At 40.3% G+C, this 17,340-nt stretch overlaps 1 protein-coding gene across 2 annotated transcripts in view; it reads right to left on the bottom strand.

Moving 5' to 3' along the window:
* Positions 1-12,834: 12,834 nt before the first annotated feature.
* MBOAT1 (membrane bound O-acyltransferase domain containing 1) overlaps positions 12,835-17,340 on the bottom strand; it is a 113,236-nt gene continuing 108,730 nt past the window's right edge. For both annotated transcript variants that reach the window (XM_039237466.1, XM_039237465.1), the window contains one exon: positions 12,835-13,528. In XM_039237466.1, coding sequence (XP_039093397.1) covers positions 13,402-13,528 — 127 coding nt within the window. In that variant the 3' untranslated portion in view covers positions 12,835-13,401. The remainder of the gene's footprint in view (positions 13,529-17,340) is intronic.

Here is a 17,340-nt window from a genome sequence, read left to right as displayed (position 1 = left end):
TCACTGAATAATTGTGGACGCTGGGGTTGCGCTGGGCACTCCAAACCACACACCTGGACCATGTCTTTTTAGTCACACTGTGGGCTCTTTGAGGACAGAGAATGAGTCTTCAGCATCTTTTACCTACAGTACCTAACACAGTTCCAAGCCTGACCAGACATAGTAATAGTTCAGAAATTAAGTGAATGCAGGGACGCCGGGGTAGCTCAGTTGACTGAGCTTCTGACTCTTGAATTTGGCTCTAGGTCATGATCCCAGAATCAGGGGATTGAAACTCGTGTCAGGCTCCATGCTGAGCATGGAACCTACTTAAGATTCTCTCTCTCTCTCTCTCTCTCTCTCTCCCTCAGCCTCTTTGCCTGCTCACACTCTCACCCCCTCTTTAAAAAAAAAAAAAAAGAAAGAAATGAATGTGTTCATTAACGGATCAGATAGATGGACGGATGAGGGAAATTTGGGCTATATAAACTGACTGCCTGAGTGGTTATTTCACATAACAGACTTTGTGAATTCCCTGAAAACACAAACCTTTATTTCGCAAACTAGTTCTGAAAACCAGAAAATGTTTCCCAGTGCAAAAGTGACTCCATCAAAACTGTCAAGTGCAATGATGCATTAAACGAATTCATTCAATACTTCATTCAACAAACACTTACTAAATCTTTATATACCAGGCACTATGCCAAGTGCTGAAGGCAAGAAGAGAAATAAAATATTGTCCCTCAAAGGGGCTGAACACTGGTCAAATTTTTTTTAAACTTCCCATGTGGTTCTACTATGAAGCCAGGGTGGAGAAATGTTGCCCAGGATGGCTATCTTCCCAGAGCCTGCACAATGATGGAGGGCACACCCCGGCCAGTTCTGAGACCACCGGCCAACCCCTCTTTTCATCTCCGAATTTCCCAGTTTTCTCCATTTCTACTTTTCTCCCTTAAATGGCAAACATCTCAATGAATTATTTACTGCTTTTTGCAACTACTGAATAATGGTCACCTTAAAGAGAAAAAGAAAACCTGCAAAAAACCAAACTATGAAATGTATTTCTTCTATTTAATTCCAGTGTAGGTAACATACAGTGTTATATCAGTTTCAGGTGTACAATACAGTGATTGAACAATTCCATACATTACTCAGTGATTATCCTGATCAGTGTCCTCTTAATTCCCTTCACCTATTTCACCCATTTCTCCACTTACCTCCCCTCTGGTAACCATCAGTTTTTTCTCTATCATTAAGAGTCTGTTCCTTGGGTTATCTCTTTCCTTTGTTCATTTGTTTCTTAAGTTCCACATATGAATGGAATCATATGGTATTTGTCTTTCTCTGACCTATTTCACTTAGCATTATACCCTCTTGAGCCATCCATGCTATTGCAAATGGCAAGATTTCATTATTTTTATAGCTGAATAATATACCATTGTATAAATATATCACGTCGTCTTTATCCATTCACCAACTGATGTACACTTGAGCTGCTTCCATAATTTGGTTATTGTAAATAATGCTGCTATAAACATAGGGTTGCATGTATCCCTTTGAATTCGTGTTCCTGTATTTGGGTAAATACCCAGTAATGCCATTGCTGGATTGTAAGGTAGTTCTTTTTTTTTTTTTTTTTTTAATGTTTATTTTATTTCTGAGAGAGAGATACACACACACAGCATGAGCAGGGGAGGGTCAGAGCGAGAGGGAGATACAGAATCTGAAAGAGGCTCCAGGCTCTGAGCTAGCTGTGAGCACAGAGCCCGATGCGGGGCTCGAACCCACGAACCAGGAGATCATGACCTGAGCCCAAGTCGGCCGTTCAACCAACTGAGCCACCCAGGCGCCCCAAGGTAGTTCTATTTTTAATATTTTGAAGAACCTCCATACTGTTTTCCACAGTAGCTGGACCAGTTTGCAGTCCCACCAACAGTGTATGAGGGTTCCTTTGTGTCTACATCTTCAACAACTCTTGTTTCCTGTGTTTAGTCAGGAATAAAATCTATCAGAATTTAGCCATTTTGACAGATGTGAAGTGTTAATCTTATTGTGGCTTTGATTTGCTTTTCCCTGACGATGAACAATATTGAGTATACTTTCGTGTGTCAGCCATCTGGATGTCTTCTTTGGAGAAATGTCTGCTCATGTGTTCTGCCCATTTTAAATTGGATTATTTGTTTTTTGGGTGTTCAGGTGTATCAGTTATTTATATATGTTGGATATTATCCCTTTGTTGGATATGTCACTTACAAATATCTTCTTCCATTCAGTAGGTTGCCTTTTAGTTTTGCTGTTTCCCTTTGCTGTGCAGAAGATTTTTATTTTAATGCAGTTCCATTAGATTGTTTTTGCTTTTGTTTCTCTTGCCTCAGGAGACATATCTAGACAGATGTTGATATGGCCAATATCAGAGAAACCATTGCTTGTGTTCTTTTCTAGGATTTTTATGGTTTCAGGTCTCATAAAAAAAAGAAAAAGCTGATAGTATCACAATCCCAAATTTCAAGTTATAATACAAAGCTGTAGTAATCAAAACAATATGGTAGTGACACAGAAATAGACACATAATGTCTAATGGAACAGAATCAAAAGCCCAGAAGTAACTCCACAAATACATGGTCAATTAATCTTTGACAAAGGAGGCCAGAATACGCAATGGGAAAAAGACAATATCTTCAAGAAATGGTGCTAGGAAACTGTATAGCAACATGAAAAAAAATCAAGCTGGACTACTTTCTTATACCATATACAAAAAAAAAAAAAATTCAAAATGAAATGTATGTCTTTTAAACTGAAAGTTCATTGATCCAAAACTGTTTAATATATTTTTAGGACAACTTGGGTCTATAAGGTAATAGAAATAGTTCAAACCTTCTTTCTAAACTTTGGTCCTAAATTGAAACTTTTCTATGTATGAATGGTTCTCATGAGGAAAAAGTTGCTAATCACCCTTCTAGGAGGTGTCCTTTTAGTATAAGAAGACCTCAGAGATATTTCGGGCCCAGTTCTAGACTGCTGCAATAAATACTATAATAATTATCACAAATACTACAATAAAGTGAGTCAAATGAATTGTTTGGTTTCCCAGTGCATATAAAAGTTACATCTACATTATACTGCCATCTGTAAGTGTGCAACAGCATTATGTCTAAATAAAGCAATGCACATCCCTTAATTCTAAGTATTGCTTAAAAATGCTAACCATCATCTGAACTTTCAGCAAGTCATAATCTTTTTGCAGGTGGAGGGTCTTGCCTCAATGTCATTGGCTCTAGACGGATCAAGGTGGTGGTTGCTGAAGGTAGGGGTGGCTGTGGCAATTTCTTAAAATTAGTCATCAGTTAAGACTGCCACATAAATTGACTCTTCTTTTCATGAACAATTCCATTGTAGCTTGTGATGCTGCTTGACAGCATTTCACCCACAGTAGAACTTCTTCCAAAATCAGGGTCAATCCTCTCAGAACCTGCTGTTGCTTAATCAACTAAATTTATGTAATATTCAAAATCCTTTGGTGTCATTCCAAAAATCTTCACAGCATCTTCACCAGGAGCAGATTTCATCTCAAGAAATCAATTTCTTTGCTTATCCCTATGAAGCCAACTCTTGGTCCATTCAAGTTTTATCATGAGATTGGAGCAACTTAATCACATCTTTAGGCTCCACTTCTAACTCCAGTTCTTCTCTTGATGTTTCCACCACATTTACAGTTACTTCCTCTATAGAAGTCTCGAAGCCCTCAAATTCATCCATAGGGGTTGGAATCAATTTCCTCTGAACTCCTGTTCATACTGATTGTTTGGATCTCTTCTCATGAATCACAAATGTTCTTCATGGCATCTAGAATGGTGAATCCTTTCCAGATGTTCTTTTATTAAATTAATTTTTGTTGACATATAGTTGGCATGCAATGTTACATTAGTTTTCACAAATGCAACATAGTGATTCAACAAGTCTATATACATTATACAGTGGTCACGAGTGTAGCTACCCTCTGTCACCATACAATGCTATTACAATACCATGGACTATATTCCCTATGCTGTATCTTTTTTATCTCCGTGATTTATTCATTTCATAACTGGAAACCTGTGTCTCCCACTTACCTTCACTCATTTTGCTTACCCCCCCCACCTGCTCCATTCTTAAAGCCTTAAGTTTATTCTCTGTACTTATGGGTTAGTTTCTGATTTTGTTTGCTCATTTGTTTTTTTAGATTCCCATATAAGTAAAATCATATATCACTTGTTTTTCTCAGACTTCTATCACTCAACACACACTCTCTATAGCCATCCATGTTGTTGCAAATGGCAAGGATTCATTCATTTTTATGACTAAGATTTCATTGTATACATCCATTCATTGTATATATCCATATTTTATCCATGCATCTATTGATGGGCACTTGTGATGTTCCCTTATGTTGGCTTTTGTAAATAACAGGGGTATATATCTTTTTTAAAATTAATGTTTTCTGGGGCACCTGGGTGGCTCAGTCGGTTGGGCATCTGACTTTGGCTTGGCTCATTATCTCACAGTTCATGGGTTCAAGCCCTGCATCTGGCTCTGTGCTGACAGCTCAGAGACTGCAGCCTACTTCGGATTCTGTGTCTCCCTCTCTCTCTGCCCCTCCCCTGCTCACACTCTGTCTTTCTGTCTTAACAGTAAACATTAAAAACAATTTTTTTGGATCAGTGTTTTCGTTCTCTTTGGGTAAAAACTCAGAAGTGGAATTACTAGATCATGTGGTATTTTTATTTTTACTTTTTTGAGGAATCCCATTTTCCACAATGAGTTCAGCAATTTACATTCCTACCAACAGTGTACAAAGGTTCCTTTTTCTCCTTATTCTCACCAACACTTATTTCTTGTTGTGTTTTTTTTTTTTTTTAATCTAGTCATTCTAACTGGTGTAAGATACTATCTTGTTGTGGTTCTTATTTGCATTTCTTTGGGGATTAGTTATGTTGAGCATCTTTTCATATGTCTGCAGGCCAGCTATAAATCTTCTTTGGAAAAATGTTTATTCGGGTTCTCTGCCCATTTTTAAATCAGATTATTTGGGGTTTTGGGTATTGACTTGCATAATTTTTTAATATAATTCGGATATTAACCTCTTATTAAGTATATAATTTGCAAATATCTTCTCCCGTTCAGTTGGTTGTCTTTTTGGGGTTTTGACAGTTCCTTTGCTGTGGAAAAGCTTTTTATTTTCATGTAGTCCAAATAGTTTATTTTTGCTTTTGTTTTGCTTTCCTGAGAAGACATATCTAGAAAAATGGTGCTAAGGCTGAAGTCAAAGAAATTACTGCCTATGTTTTCTTCTAGGAGTTTTAAGGTTTCAGGTTTCACACTACGTCTTTAATCATTTTGAGTTTATTTTTACGTATAAGAAAGTGGTCCAGTTTTCCTTCTTTTCATGTAGCTATCCATTATTCCCACCACAATTTATCAAAGAGACTGTCTTTTCCCTATTGTATATTTTTGCCTCCTTTGTTTTTGATACTATAAGCATGGATTTATTTCTGGCTGTCTATTCTCTTTCATCGGTCTAGTGTTTGTTTTTCTGCCAGTAGCATACAATTTTGATTACTACAGCTTTGTAGTAAATCTTGAAATCTGGCCTGTGATACCTCCAGCTTTTTTGTTCTTTCTCAAGATTGATTTGACTATTTGGAGTCTTGTGGTTCCATACAAATTTTAGTTTTTTTTTTTTTTTCTAGTTCTATGAGAAATGATGTTGATATTTTCATAGGGAATACACTGAATCTGTAGACTGCTTTGGGCAGTATAGACCTCTTAACAATATTAGTTCTAATCCATGAACATGGTATATCTTTTTACTTGCTTGTATCATCTTTAATTCCTTTCATCAGTGTTTTATAGTTTTCAGAGTGTAGGTCTTTCACCTCCTTGGTTAAGTTTCTTCCTGGGTATTTTATGATTTTTGGTACAATTACAAGTGGAATTTTCTTAATTTCCCTTTTTCCTACTTCATTATTAGTGTAATGAGATGCTACAGATTTCTTTATATTAATTTTATATCCTGCAACTTTGCTGAATTCATTTATTCCAATAGTTTTCAGTGGAGTCTTTAGGGTTTTCTTAGTATCATGGCATCTGCAAATAGTGACCATTTAACATCTCCTTTTCATCTCTGATTGCTGTGGCTATGACTTCCAGTACTGTGTTGAATAAAAATAGTGAAAGTAGACCTCTTTGTGTTGTTCCTGATCTTAGATGAAAGACTTAGTTTTTCCACCAGTATGAGATTAGCTGTAGGTTTTCATATGTGGCCTTATTACTTTGAGGTATGTTCCTTCTTTTTATTTTTATTTTTTTTTAAATTTTTATTTCTAGGAGAGAGGGAGAGAGACAGCGTGAGCAGGGGAGGGGCAGAGAGAGAGGGAGACACAGACTCTGAAACAGGCTCCAGGCTCTGAGCTGGCAGTCAGCACAGAGCCCGACGCGGGGCTCAAACCCACGAACCGCGAGATCATGACCTAAGCGAAAGTCGGACGCTTAACCGACTAAGTCACCCAGGTGCCCCGAAGTATGTTCCTTCTAAACCCACTTTATTGAGAGTTTCTAACATGAATGGATGTTGTATTTTGTTAAATGCCTTTCCTATTGAGATAATTATATTATTTTTATCCTTCACTTTGTTAATGTTGTGTATCACATTGTTTCACAAATATTTAATCACCCTTGCATCACAAATCCCACTTGATAAGTGGTGAATAATCCTTTTAATACATCATTGAATGTGGCTTGCTAATATTTTTTTTGAGAATATTTACATCTATGTTCATAAGGGATATTGCTCTATAGCTCTGTTTTTGGTTGTGTCTTTGTCTAGTTTTGATATCAGGGTAATTCTGGCCTCACAGAATGTATTTGGAAACCTTCTTCCATCTTCTATTTTCTGGAATAATTTGAGGAGAATAAGTATTAAATCTTCCTTAAATACTTGGCAGAACTTACCTGTGACACCATCTGGTCCTGGACTTTTGTTTGTTGGGAGTTTTTAGATTACTGATTTAATATGGTTATGACTAACTGGTCTGTTCCAATTTTATATTTCTTCCTGATTCAGTTTTGGAAGACTGTATGTTTCTAGAACTTAATCTGTTTCTTCTCTGTTGTTCAATTTGTTGGCATATCATTTTCCTTACCAGTTTCTTAAAATCCTTTGTATTTCTGTGGTGTCAGTTGTGATTTCTCTTTTGTTTCTAATCTTATTTATGTGGGTCCTCTCTCCCTCTTTATTTTTTTCTTGATGAGTCTGGCTAAAAGCTATCTATTTTAAGCTTATTTATTTTTGAGAGAGAAAGAGCACAAGCAGGCAACGAGCACAGAGAGGAGCAGAGACTCACATGCAGGCTGCATGCTGTCGGCACAGAACCCAACATGGGGATCAAACTCATGAACCCATGAAATCATGACCTGAGCTGAAATCAAGATGCTTAAACGACTGACACCCAGGCATCCCTTTTGTTTCGTAAGGTAGGCCTGTATCACTATAAATTTCCTTTTAAAATGGCATTTGCTGTGTCTCAGATTTTGGCCATTGCGTTTTCATTTTCATTTGTCTCCACGTATTTTTTAATTTCCTCTTTTACTTCATTGACCCATTGGTTCAACAGCATGTTGTTTAGACTCTACATGTTTGTATTTTTTCCAGTTTTTTCCTCATGACTGATTTCTAGTTCAACCCACTGCAGTCAGAAAAGATGAAAATGATGTCAACCTTTTAAAATTTATTAAGGCTTGTTTTGTGGCCTAACATGTGATCGATCCTGGAGAATGTTGCATGTGCACTTGGAAAGTGTATTCTGTTGGTATTTTGTGGATGGAACGTTCATACCTGTTAAGTTCATGTGATCTATTGTTTCATTCAAAGATACTATTAGTTTTTGAGTTTCTGCCTGGATGATCTATCCATTGATTTAAGTGAGGTGTTAAAGTCTCTGTCAGTTTCTCCCTTTTTGTCTATTAATATTTGCTTTATGTATTGAGGTGTTCCAATGTCTTGTACATAGATATTCACAATTGTTACATCCTCTTGTTGGGTTGATCCCATTATCATTATGTAACGTCCTTTATGGTCCCTCACTAGTCTTTGTTTTAAAGTCCATTTTTTCTGATGTTAAGTATTGCTACATTAGTTTTTTACTTTCAGTCTGTGTCTTTAGATCTATATGCTGCTAAGTCTCTTGTAGGCAGCATATAGAAGGATCTTGTTTTTCTCTCCATTCAGTCACTCTCTGTCTTTTAAGTGGACAATTTAGGCCATTTACACTTAAAGTAATTATTGATAGGTATGTACTGAGTACATTTTGTTCACTGTTTTTTATAGGTTTGCCAGGTTTCTTTCTTGCTCTCTCCTTATGATTGGTGACTTCCTGTAGTGTATGCTTTTACTACTTTCTCTGTATTTTTGGTATATATATTTTAGATTTGGAGTTTGTGGCTACCATGTGGTTCACATGTAAAATCCTAAGTATACAGCAGTCTATATTAAGTTGATAGTCACTTTTTCACTCCCCCCTCTACATTTTATGTGTATGTTATTCCATTTTACATCTTTTTATTTATTATTTTCCTCTAATTACGGCCTTTTATTTTCCACTTAAAGAAGTACCTTTAGCATTTCTTGTAAGGCCAGTTGAGTGATGATGAACATTTTAGACTGCTGTCTCAGAAACTCTAGCTCTCCTTCAATTCAGAATGATAACCTTGCCAGGTAGAGTATTCTTGGTTGTAGGCAGGGTTTTTTTCCTTTCAGATAGGACTGGATTGTTCTGGGATGCTTTGTGACTGTGTTACCTTGGTGAGATGGCTAAAGCTGTAGTGAGCATTGACGAGGGGTATCCTGTTACATACCGTGCTGGGGCAGCCTTGGTGGGATGGCTGGGGCTGGTGTGGACTAGGTGCCTGGGTTCACAGAGGCAGTAGGCTGGCCAGGATATCTAGAATGCTGCTCCTACCCATGCTGTCATGGTGGAGGAGGAATACTAACCAAGGTGCTCATCAGCCTCTGTGACTTGAAGAAAGTTCCATCAGCTGCCCTTCCATTTGGCAGTGTACTAGGGCTAGCTCCTATATATAGTAGTTGATTCTTTAAGCCATGTTCCTGTGCCCCAGGACATCTGTGGCTGGTATGTACTAGGCACCCAGGACTCACCAAGGTGGCTGGCCAGCTATAGTGCCCAGAACCTTCCTTCTATGTTATTAAGGTAGATGGTAAACATAAACCATGGTGCTCCCCAGCCCTCCAACCTGGATAGAATTCCAGTAGATATGCTATTCTAGGGATGGATCTCTTCTCTTCTAGGTGCTCTTTTAAACCTCTTTTTTTTTCTGTGCCCCAGAGCATCTGGGGCTGGTGTGGCTAGGGGCCCAGGGCTTTCTGAGTTGGCAGGCCAGCTCTGGTGCCAGAACTTTGTTCCCAGCTGCACTGTCAAGAAAGAAGGAAAACGAGCCTGGGCGGCTCAGTCAATTAAGCATTCAAGTCTCGATTTTGGCTCATGTCCTGATCTTGTGGTTTGTGAGTTTGAGCCCCACATTGGGCCCCTCACTGGCAGTGCAAAGCTTGCTTGCGATTCTCCTTCTCTGCCCTTCCTCTGCTCATGCCTGCTCTCTCTCTCAAAAACTTATAGCAGTTCCTTTATATTCTAGTTGCCCTTTTAAACCACAGGTTTTTTTTTTTTTTTTTTTCCTGTGCCCCACATCAGATGAATCTGCTTTATGGTCCCTCAATACTATTCCTTCCCCTCTGCAGCATTGCTGGGGGGGAGCTTCCCTTCATTGCCATGCCTCCCATTTCTCTTGCCATTCTCTGTGACGTATCTTTACCTGGGCAAAAGCTGCTCAGTCCACCCCCACTCGTTCTTCAAGAGAGACTACTCTATAAATAGGTGTAGACTTCTGTATCCATGGAGGAGGGGAGTTCAGGGTCTTTCTAGGTCACCATCTTGGACGAGAACCCCAGAAAGTTTTCCATTTCCTTTGCCTGGATTCTTCAGAAGAATCTTTATCTATGGCAGCTATCCCTGCAGAGATGGAGTCCTTAATGTAAGACTTAAAAATCAAAATTCCCCCTTAATCCATGGGCTACAGCATGGATGTCGCATTAGCAGGCATGAAAACAACATTCATCTCTGTCCTCTATCAGAACCCTTGGATGACCAGGGACACTGTCAATAAGCAGTAATATTTTGAAAGAGATCTTCACTCCACCCACCCACCCCAACCCGAGAACTAGCTCTCAACTGTGGGCTTAAAATATTCAGGAAACCATGTTGACTGTTGAGTGTCCCCACCTGTATCAACTGCCTTAGCTGGATCTTCTGGAGAACTTGCAGCTTCTCCCTCTGCACTTGTTGCGTCGCCCTGCACTCTGATGTTGTGGAGATGGCTTCTTTCCTTAAACCTCATGAACCAACCTCACCTGGCTTCAAACTTTCCTTCTGCAGCTTCCTCACCTCTTTCAGCCTTCAGAGAAGTGAAGGGAGTCAGGGTCTTGTTCTGGATGATGCTTTGGCTTAAGACAGTGCTGTGGCTGGTTTGGTTTATCCAGACCACTCAAACTGTCTCCATATTGGCAATCAGGCTCTTTTGCTTTCTTACCATTCATGTGGTCATTGGAGTGACACTTTCCGTTTCCTTCAAGAACTTTTTCTTTTAAACACAGCTTGGCTGTGTGATGCAAGAGGCCTAGCTTTTAGCCAGTTTTCAACAGGACTTTCTCACCATGTCTAATCATTTCTGGGTTTTGATGTAAAGTGACAGATGTGTTTTTATTCCTTTCACTTGAACACTTAGAGGCCATTGTAGGGTGTCTAATGGGTCTGGTTTCAATATTGTGTCTCAGGAATAGGGGGATATGAGGGAACAACTGGTTGGTGAAGTCAGAACACACACAGTTCTCAAGTTTGTCGTCTGATGGGGGTGCTTCTTAGCATCCTAACACAGAATAGTAACATCAAAGATTACCATAAGAAATAGAAAATAATAAAGACGTCTGAAATATTGTGAGAATCACCAAAATGTGACAGACGTGAAGCAAGCAGATGGTGTTGGAAAAATGGTGCCAACAGACTTGCTCGACACAGGGTTGCTATTAATCTTCCATTTGTAAAAAACTAACTAAATAAATAAAACACAAAAACCTGCAGTATCTGCAAAGCACAATAAAGTGTTTGCACTGAATAAAATCCCACAATAAGAAAAACATGTCTAGGAGCCGAGCACTTTCTGACATACAGCATCTACAGGCCCAGATTCCAAAGGCCTGACTCTGGCTCCATTCTGGAATGAATCCTTGATTCTTGGCAAACACTAGAGGGGCCAATGGTTCAAGTCTGCCCAGGACTGAGGGGTCAGTAAAGTCACTGGTACCACAGGATGGTCACCCTGATGATCATTCCTCCTCTTGCTAGCAAAATTCTTCCCTCAGAAATGAAGATACTTAGATACAGTGAAACCTGAATATAAGTCATGTTGCAAGTTCAAAGACTTCACTGTAATACGGATTACTCCCAAGACTTTGTGCCCATGGTGATATAGACCATTTTTACTGGTGTGCATGTTTCTTGATCTTGTACCTCTAAATGTTCCTGTTGGAGAGAGACCCTGACAGACTGTAAGTACACATATCCCCTCTCCCCTGACATTCCTCATGGGACCAGCAAGGTAGGACTGCCCCAAGGTTACCCGGTTAAATTGGGGTGAGCCTCAAACACTGGCCAAAATGTGCTGCTGCTTAACTTCCATTATCTTACCTAAATCCTAGAGTTTAGGTTCTAGTATTCTCTGTCGGCACCATACAAACTCTTCAAGGGACAAGTGCATCACTTCACATTTCATTGCCCGAAGCAGCGGCAGGATACCTTCTGGAAATTACCAACCTGCCAAAAAGCTTTCTTGGAACTTGGATTTTAATCTCTGCTCCTTCACGAACTCTGTGACTGTGGGGCACTTAGCAAACCTCCCCCCGGATTCTCTGTTTCCTCATCTGCAAAAGGGGGTTAATCCTACCTGCAAAGTTGGGAATGAAGATAGGAAATCAAACCAAACCCTCTAAATACCTGACATATACGACAAATTGAACATGTTCATAAATGGTCAAATTTTAAGCAAGTAAAACCTGAACTTTGTGCATTTGTTAAAACTTAGAGAAACATGCAAATATACGCACGTGAGGCAGAAGGCTTTTTGTTTCAGCAAGGGGAGACTTGGCAATTCCATTCAGGAATGTTTCCTTTATATAGAAACACAGTACTCATTTGGTAAGAAACCAATTTTTGGCCATCTGATTTGAACAAATTCTCTCAACCATTCTTTCAGGGGCACACCATTGTAACATATAATTTATTATTATCAGCATCATCATTATTTTACACATTTAACACCATGTTTCTTTCTCCCACATAGACTATTACCCAGTAGAAGTCCCCGAAAGGAACCACGGCACATTCATAATAAGGATAGAAAACGGTCTTCAATATCTGCTTTCCAATATGATGATTCAACTAAAACAGATTTAATCAACTGCAAAACCAGAAAAGTGAAAATCAGCCCCTGTGTGTTTCATAGCCATGATCATTAACACCTCCATGAAATGAGGAGAGCAAAGAGAAAAATGTCTGCTGCTTCTTACCAAGCTGCTATGTAACTTTAAATTACTTTTTAAAAAACTTACTTAAAACGCATTCTGCTGCCTTTGATGGTGGAAATATTTGGGTGTTTTCTCAGGGCCATCCGTAGGCACGCAGATGGCATGTATGATATGGAAAATAGTCGCCCTTCCTAGACTCCTGGGGTACAGGAGACTCTGATTTCCAATCTTGGCTCAGTTCAGAAGAAAAAAACGGAAGAGTTCTATCTCTAGGGGAAAAAACGCAGCCTGCTTTAGGGCATGCCTGACTGTCCGTCCACTCGAGTGTTCATGGCCAAGTCCTCCTGGCTCTTTCCTTCAGGATCCCTCTCCTCCGTGGTCTTCTGAGTGCAGTCACTGGGGTCAAAGGGTCTGGGGCTTCTTAAGGAACAACCCTATCTGGATATGTTCTGGAAGATCAGCTCTGTCAGCAGCCATCTTCTGCCTTCCGGAGCAGGTGCATGGGCTCCAGAGGCTGGAAATCGTGCCAGAGGAGCAAAGCCCCAGCAGCCTGGGATGGGCAGTCTCTGGCCCCTTCTGCACACACCTCCGCACCACTCAAAGGTCCTAGGAAACATCAGATCAACTCGGCATGGCTGACTTCATGGTACAAAAAGGCTTTATAAAAATTCTCCCTGCACTTCAAAAAAAAAAATGCATGTAAACATTGCTTCTAAGGCACTGAAGGACCCTTGAGCCTTTTGGTCTCCATTTTCCAATGTTTTGCAGTTTTACATGCTCAACTTTCCTTGGAGGTATCAATCTTTTTTTTCCTTATTAACAGAGTTCAGAGTTTGAGGCTGCCTTTGAATATGAGCGTGTGGTTTGACTGGCAGAAAGAGTATTATCAGGAGACTTATGATGTGTAAATAAAAGTACATGGACCTAAAATAAAACACACACAAGAATTATATTTCACACAAGGATGCAAATAGGAAATGTCACATGGATGGGATTTCATCATCTGTAGGCCGACAAATGAAGGCACTGTTCTGGGAGGCATCTGTACTCCAGAGCTTGCCTCAATCCACCCCAACGGTGCTCCTTCGGTAGAAGAGCAGGCCAGGGATGGACTGAAAGCCCAGGACTGAGCAGAGCAAGCCCATCTGCCGATGGACACACAGTACTGTACCCCTGCCATATTCAGATTAAGAGCATTAATCCCATGATGGCCAGAAACTCCTAATGATCTGAAATCTAAGAACACACAGGACCAAATTGAAACACTATGCTCTGTTCCGCAACCACAAATGCAACTTACACCATAATCGATGAGCTCAAGGGTAACGGGTTCTTCTTGTGTGTGGTAGGAGCCAGAAGCATTCAGATTTTCAAGACCTACTCCGTTAACTTTGAAAATCGCTTTCATCCAAACGAATAAGAAAGAAGAGCTACTTTTGAGTGTGTGGATTTCTATTGTGTAAACGTGGCATTCGGCACACTGAACACAATGCAGATAATACATATCTGTAAATGCAAGTAATTAGAAACAGCTCACATTCATATAACTAACTGTTCTGTAGCCTCTTGGAAAGGCTGAACTTATACACTGTCCAATGTTTTTGGAAGATCAGAGGAAAATGTTAAAAGGAGGAAAAAAACGCAGACTGGATTCATGTATCATTCTCAGACACATTAGAATCAGATAATTCACAGAGCCCCTAAATAAATTTCCCTGAAAGTGTTTACAGAATAGTCGAGAGTTCTAACAGAAGCAAACACATCTTTGCTTATTCTTTCAATAACCATTGACTGCCTGGGATGTACAAAGCATTAAACCAGGACCTACAAAAGGCAAAGCCCTTCCTTCCTTTCGGGGGAATGGGAAACAATGTGAGCACAGGAGTAAGGGTACAACAGTGGTCCCTCCCCGTCGCTGGAGGCCAAGTTCCAAGATCCCCCAAACAGATGTCTGAAACTGGGGATAGTACTGAAACCTATATAGGGTTTTTCTCCCTGTACATACATACCTCTGATACAGTTTAATTCTTAACTTAGGCAGAGTAAGAAATTAACAATAATGAAACAGAATAATTATAACCGTGCACTGTAACAAAAGTAGGAGAGTATGGTCTCTCCTCTCTCAAAATACAGTACAATAGTACTGTATTCACCCTTGTGGTGATGGGAGATGACAAAATTAGTGACATTAGGCTACTACCAACCTTCTGACCACACATCAGGAGGAGAATCATCGGCTTCTGGAGAGTAACTGACTGCAGGTAACTGAAACAATGTAAAGCAAAACCAGGCATAATGGGGCTCCTATAATAGAACCAGCCCCAGGCAAGTAAGCAATTAATTTGCTGTCTAAATCAGGACACTGAGAGTGAAAAAGAGCTCTACAGATAGACACAGTGGCTCGACAGGTGGAAACTGGGGTTCTCAACAGGCACCCCAGCAATACTTTGTTCTTGCATTTTGCGTTAATCTTTCATGCATGGCCAAATGTACACTGAAACAATTGTTAGATTAAAGCCAAATATTTTGGAAGCCCAGGGGAAACTATTTCAATCCCCTCCTGAAGTTTAGTAACCTATTCTGCCATTCCATATTTTTCTAAAATTTTAAGAAATACTTCATTTCTTTATTATGGAAAAACTCAATATTTGTTGAGCACGCTGGTTCTGAACTAGGTACCCCAGATACACAGATGAATAAGGCATAATTCTCTCAAGGAGATGCTATCTGCAAAAGCTGCCTATACATGGCATCCTTAGACACTGAATTTAAGAAAGTCCACTACTGGGGCACCTGGGTGGCTCAGTCAGTTAAGCTTGGGCTTAACTTGGGCTCAAGTCATGATCTTGTGGTTTGTGGGTTCAAGCCTCTGTGCTGACAATTTGGAGCCTGCTTCAGATTCTGTCTCCTCCTCTCTCTGCCCCTCCCCTGTCTGTCCTCTGTCTCTCTCTCTCTCTCAAAAAATAAGTATACATCAAAAATTTTTTTTTAGTATCCTCTACTTAAAGACAAGTTCATGGGCAAGGATTTGCTTTTCACAATGAGTTTACAAAAAGGTCGGGCCATGGACCAAATGTGCCCCAGCCCTCCAATGTATGTACTGAAGCCCTAACGTCCCAAGGGAAGTTGGAGAAGTGGACTGTGGGAAGCAGTCTGGTTGGGGTGGGGCTTGTGATGGGATTAATGCCTTTACAAGATGAAAAGCCCAGAATGTGAGCTGTAGCTCCCTGTGTGTCTCTGCCACCATGTTAGGACACCGTGAGAAAGCAGCTTCCGTAAGCCAGGAAGACCGCATTCACCAGAAACCACGTCTGCCACACTTGATCTTGGGACTTCCCGGCCTCCACAACTGTGGGAAATGTGGAACTCACTTGGTCTACATTTAGTCCTAGCTGCCTGAGGTAAGACAGGTTCTTTCCTAATACATTTAAGTGTTTACTTGGGACTCATTGACAACTTAAAGAAAGAAGATTAGACAATAATTTAAAGCTGAGAGAGAAGTCACCATAGATTGAAAACCGACTAGACATAAAAATAAAGCGCATCTGAAATTTAAATGTTAAGCAGCGATGGATGTACAGAAGTGATTTACATACAACTGCCATTCATCGCCAGTCACCGAAATTAGCCCCAAGTGAGGAACAGATCTGGAGTGCAACCTGCCCCACCTCCGCTAAAAAGAAAACCATTCAATTTTCATTTCTTTCATCAGATTCAGTGATTCTCTTAAGAGATACTGAAAACACTTTGTGAGATGCAATCTATGCATATGGCTACATTGGCAACATAGGGCGGTTACAATTCAAATTAATTAAAATTAGGAAAACTCAGTTCCTCAGTCACACCAGCCACATTTCAAATGCTCAGTGGTCACAAGTGTTGGCGGCCTGATGCACTGAATAGCATTTCTATCCTGTAGAAACTTCTGGACAGAGCTCATCTGGGCAGAGAATTTTTGTTTTTGTAAATAACGGGAAATCTACTTGGGAGATCTGGATTGGTAACTATTCGATTCTCTTCCTCTAGAGCCCGAATGGAGGAGTCAGCATATTATCTCCAACAAATCACTAAGCATTATCTTCAACCAGAAGCATTCTTCCCAAGTAGCTTCTACAGAAATATTTAGTGACTGCACGCTTGTTCTTGGTCTTAAGGAGCTCCGGGTCGGAAAGTCAGGTCTAGGTGTGTGAGTTTTGTTCACTTACCCTCTCTGAACCTCCACTTCCTCTTACGACAAACAGGGATACTGATGCCTACCTCTCTCTCTCAGCTTCCCATGATCTACCCTGGATTCTTGATTCTGCCAACACGCATGTTACTCGGGGCTTCAGCGCACAGAACTTCCTCCTAGCACATGGGCCTTTTCAATGCTGTTCCCTGTGTCTGGAGCACATTCCTAGAGTGAATCAGCCTCCCATCCTCACACACACCATGCCTGTTTCACTCCCCAGGTCGTAGCACGAAGGCCGTTTTCACCCAAACGCTGCCCTTGATGCTGTGAGTCAGATTCCTATGACACGCTCTCATAAGTCTCTGTCCTGATGGGGGAGCTTAAGGCAAGCTGAGGGCAAAGCACGAGCTAGCACCCCTCCCACCTCACCCCAAGGGGGCTGTGTGTGCTACTCCTCAGACACTCTGGGCTCCCCAAGAACAAAGGAAAGGAAACAAATGGCTAATAGAGATCACAGTCATGCAGAACATGAGTTTGTCAGTTTACAAGTTTCTTAGTAAATTAC

Source organism: Hyaena hyaena, unplaced genomic scaffold, assembly GCF_003009895.1.
Source record: "Hyaena hyaena isolate Hyena2069 unplaced genomic scaffold, ASM300989v1 scaffold_125, whole genome shotgun sequence".
Classification (NCBI taxonomy): domain Eukaryota; kingdom Metazoa; phylum Chordata; class Mammalia; order Carnivora; family Hyaenidae; genus Hyaena; species Hyaena hyaena.
This window is presented reverse-complemented; position numbering and strand designations above follow the sequence as displayed.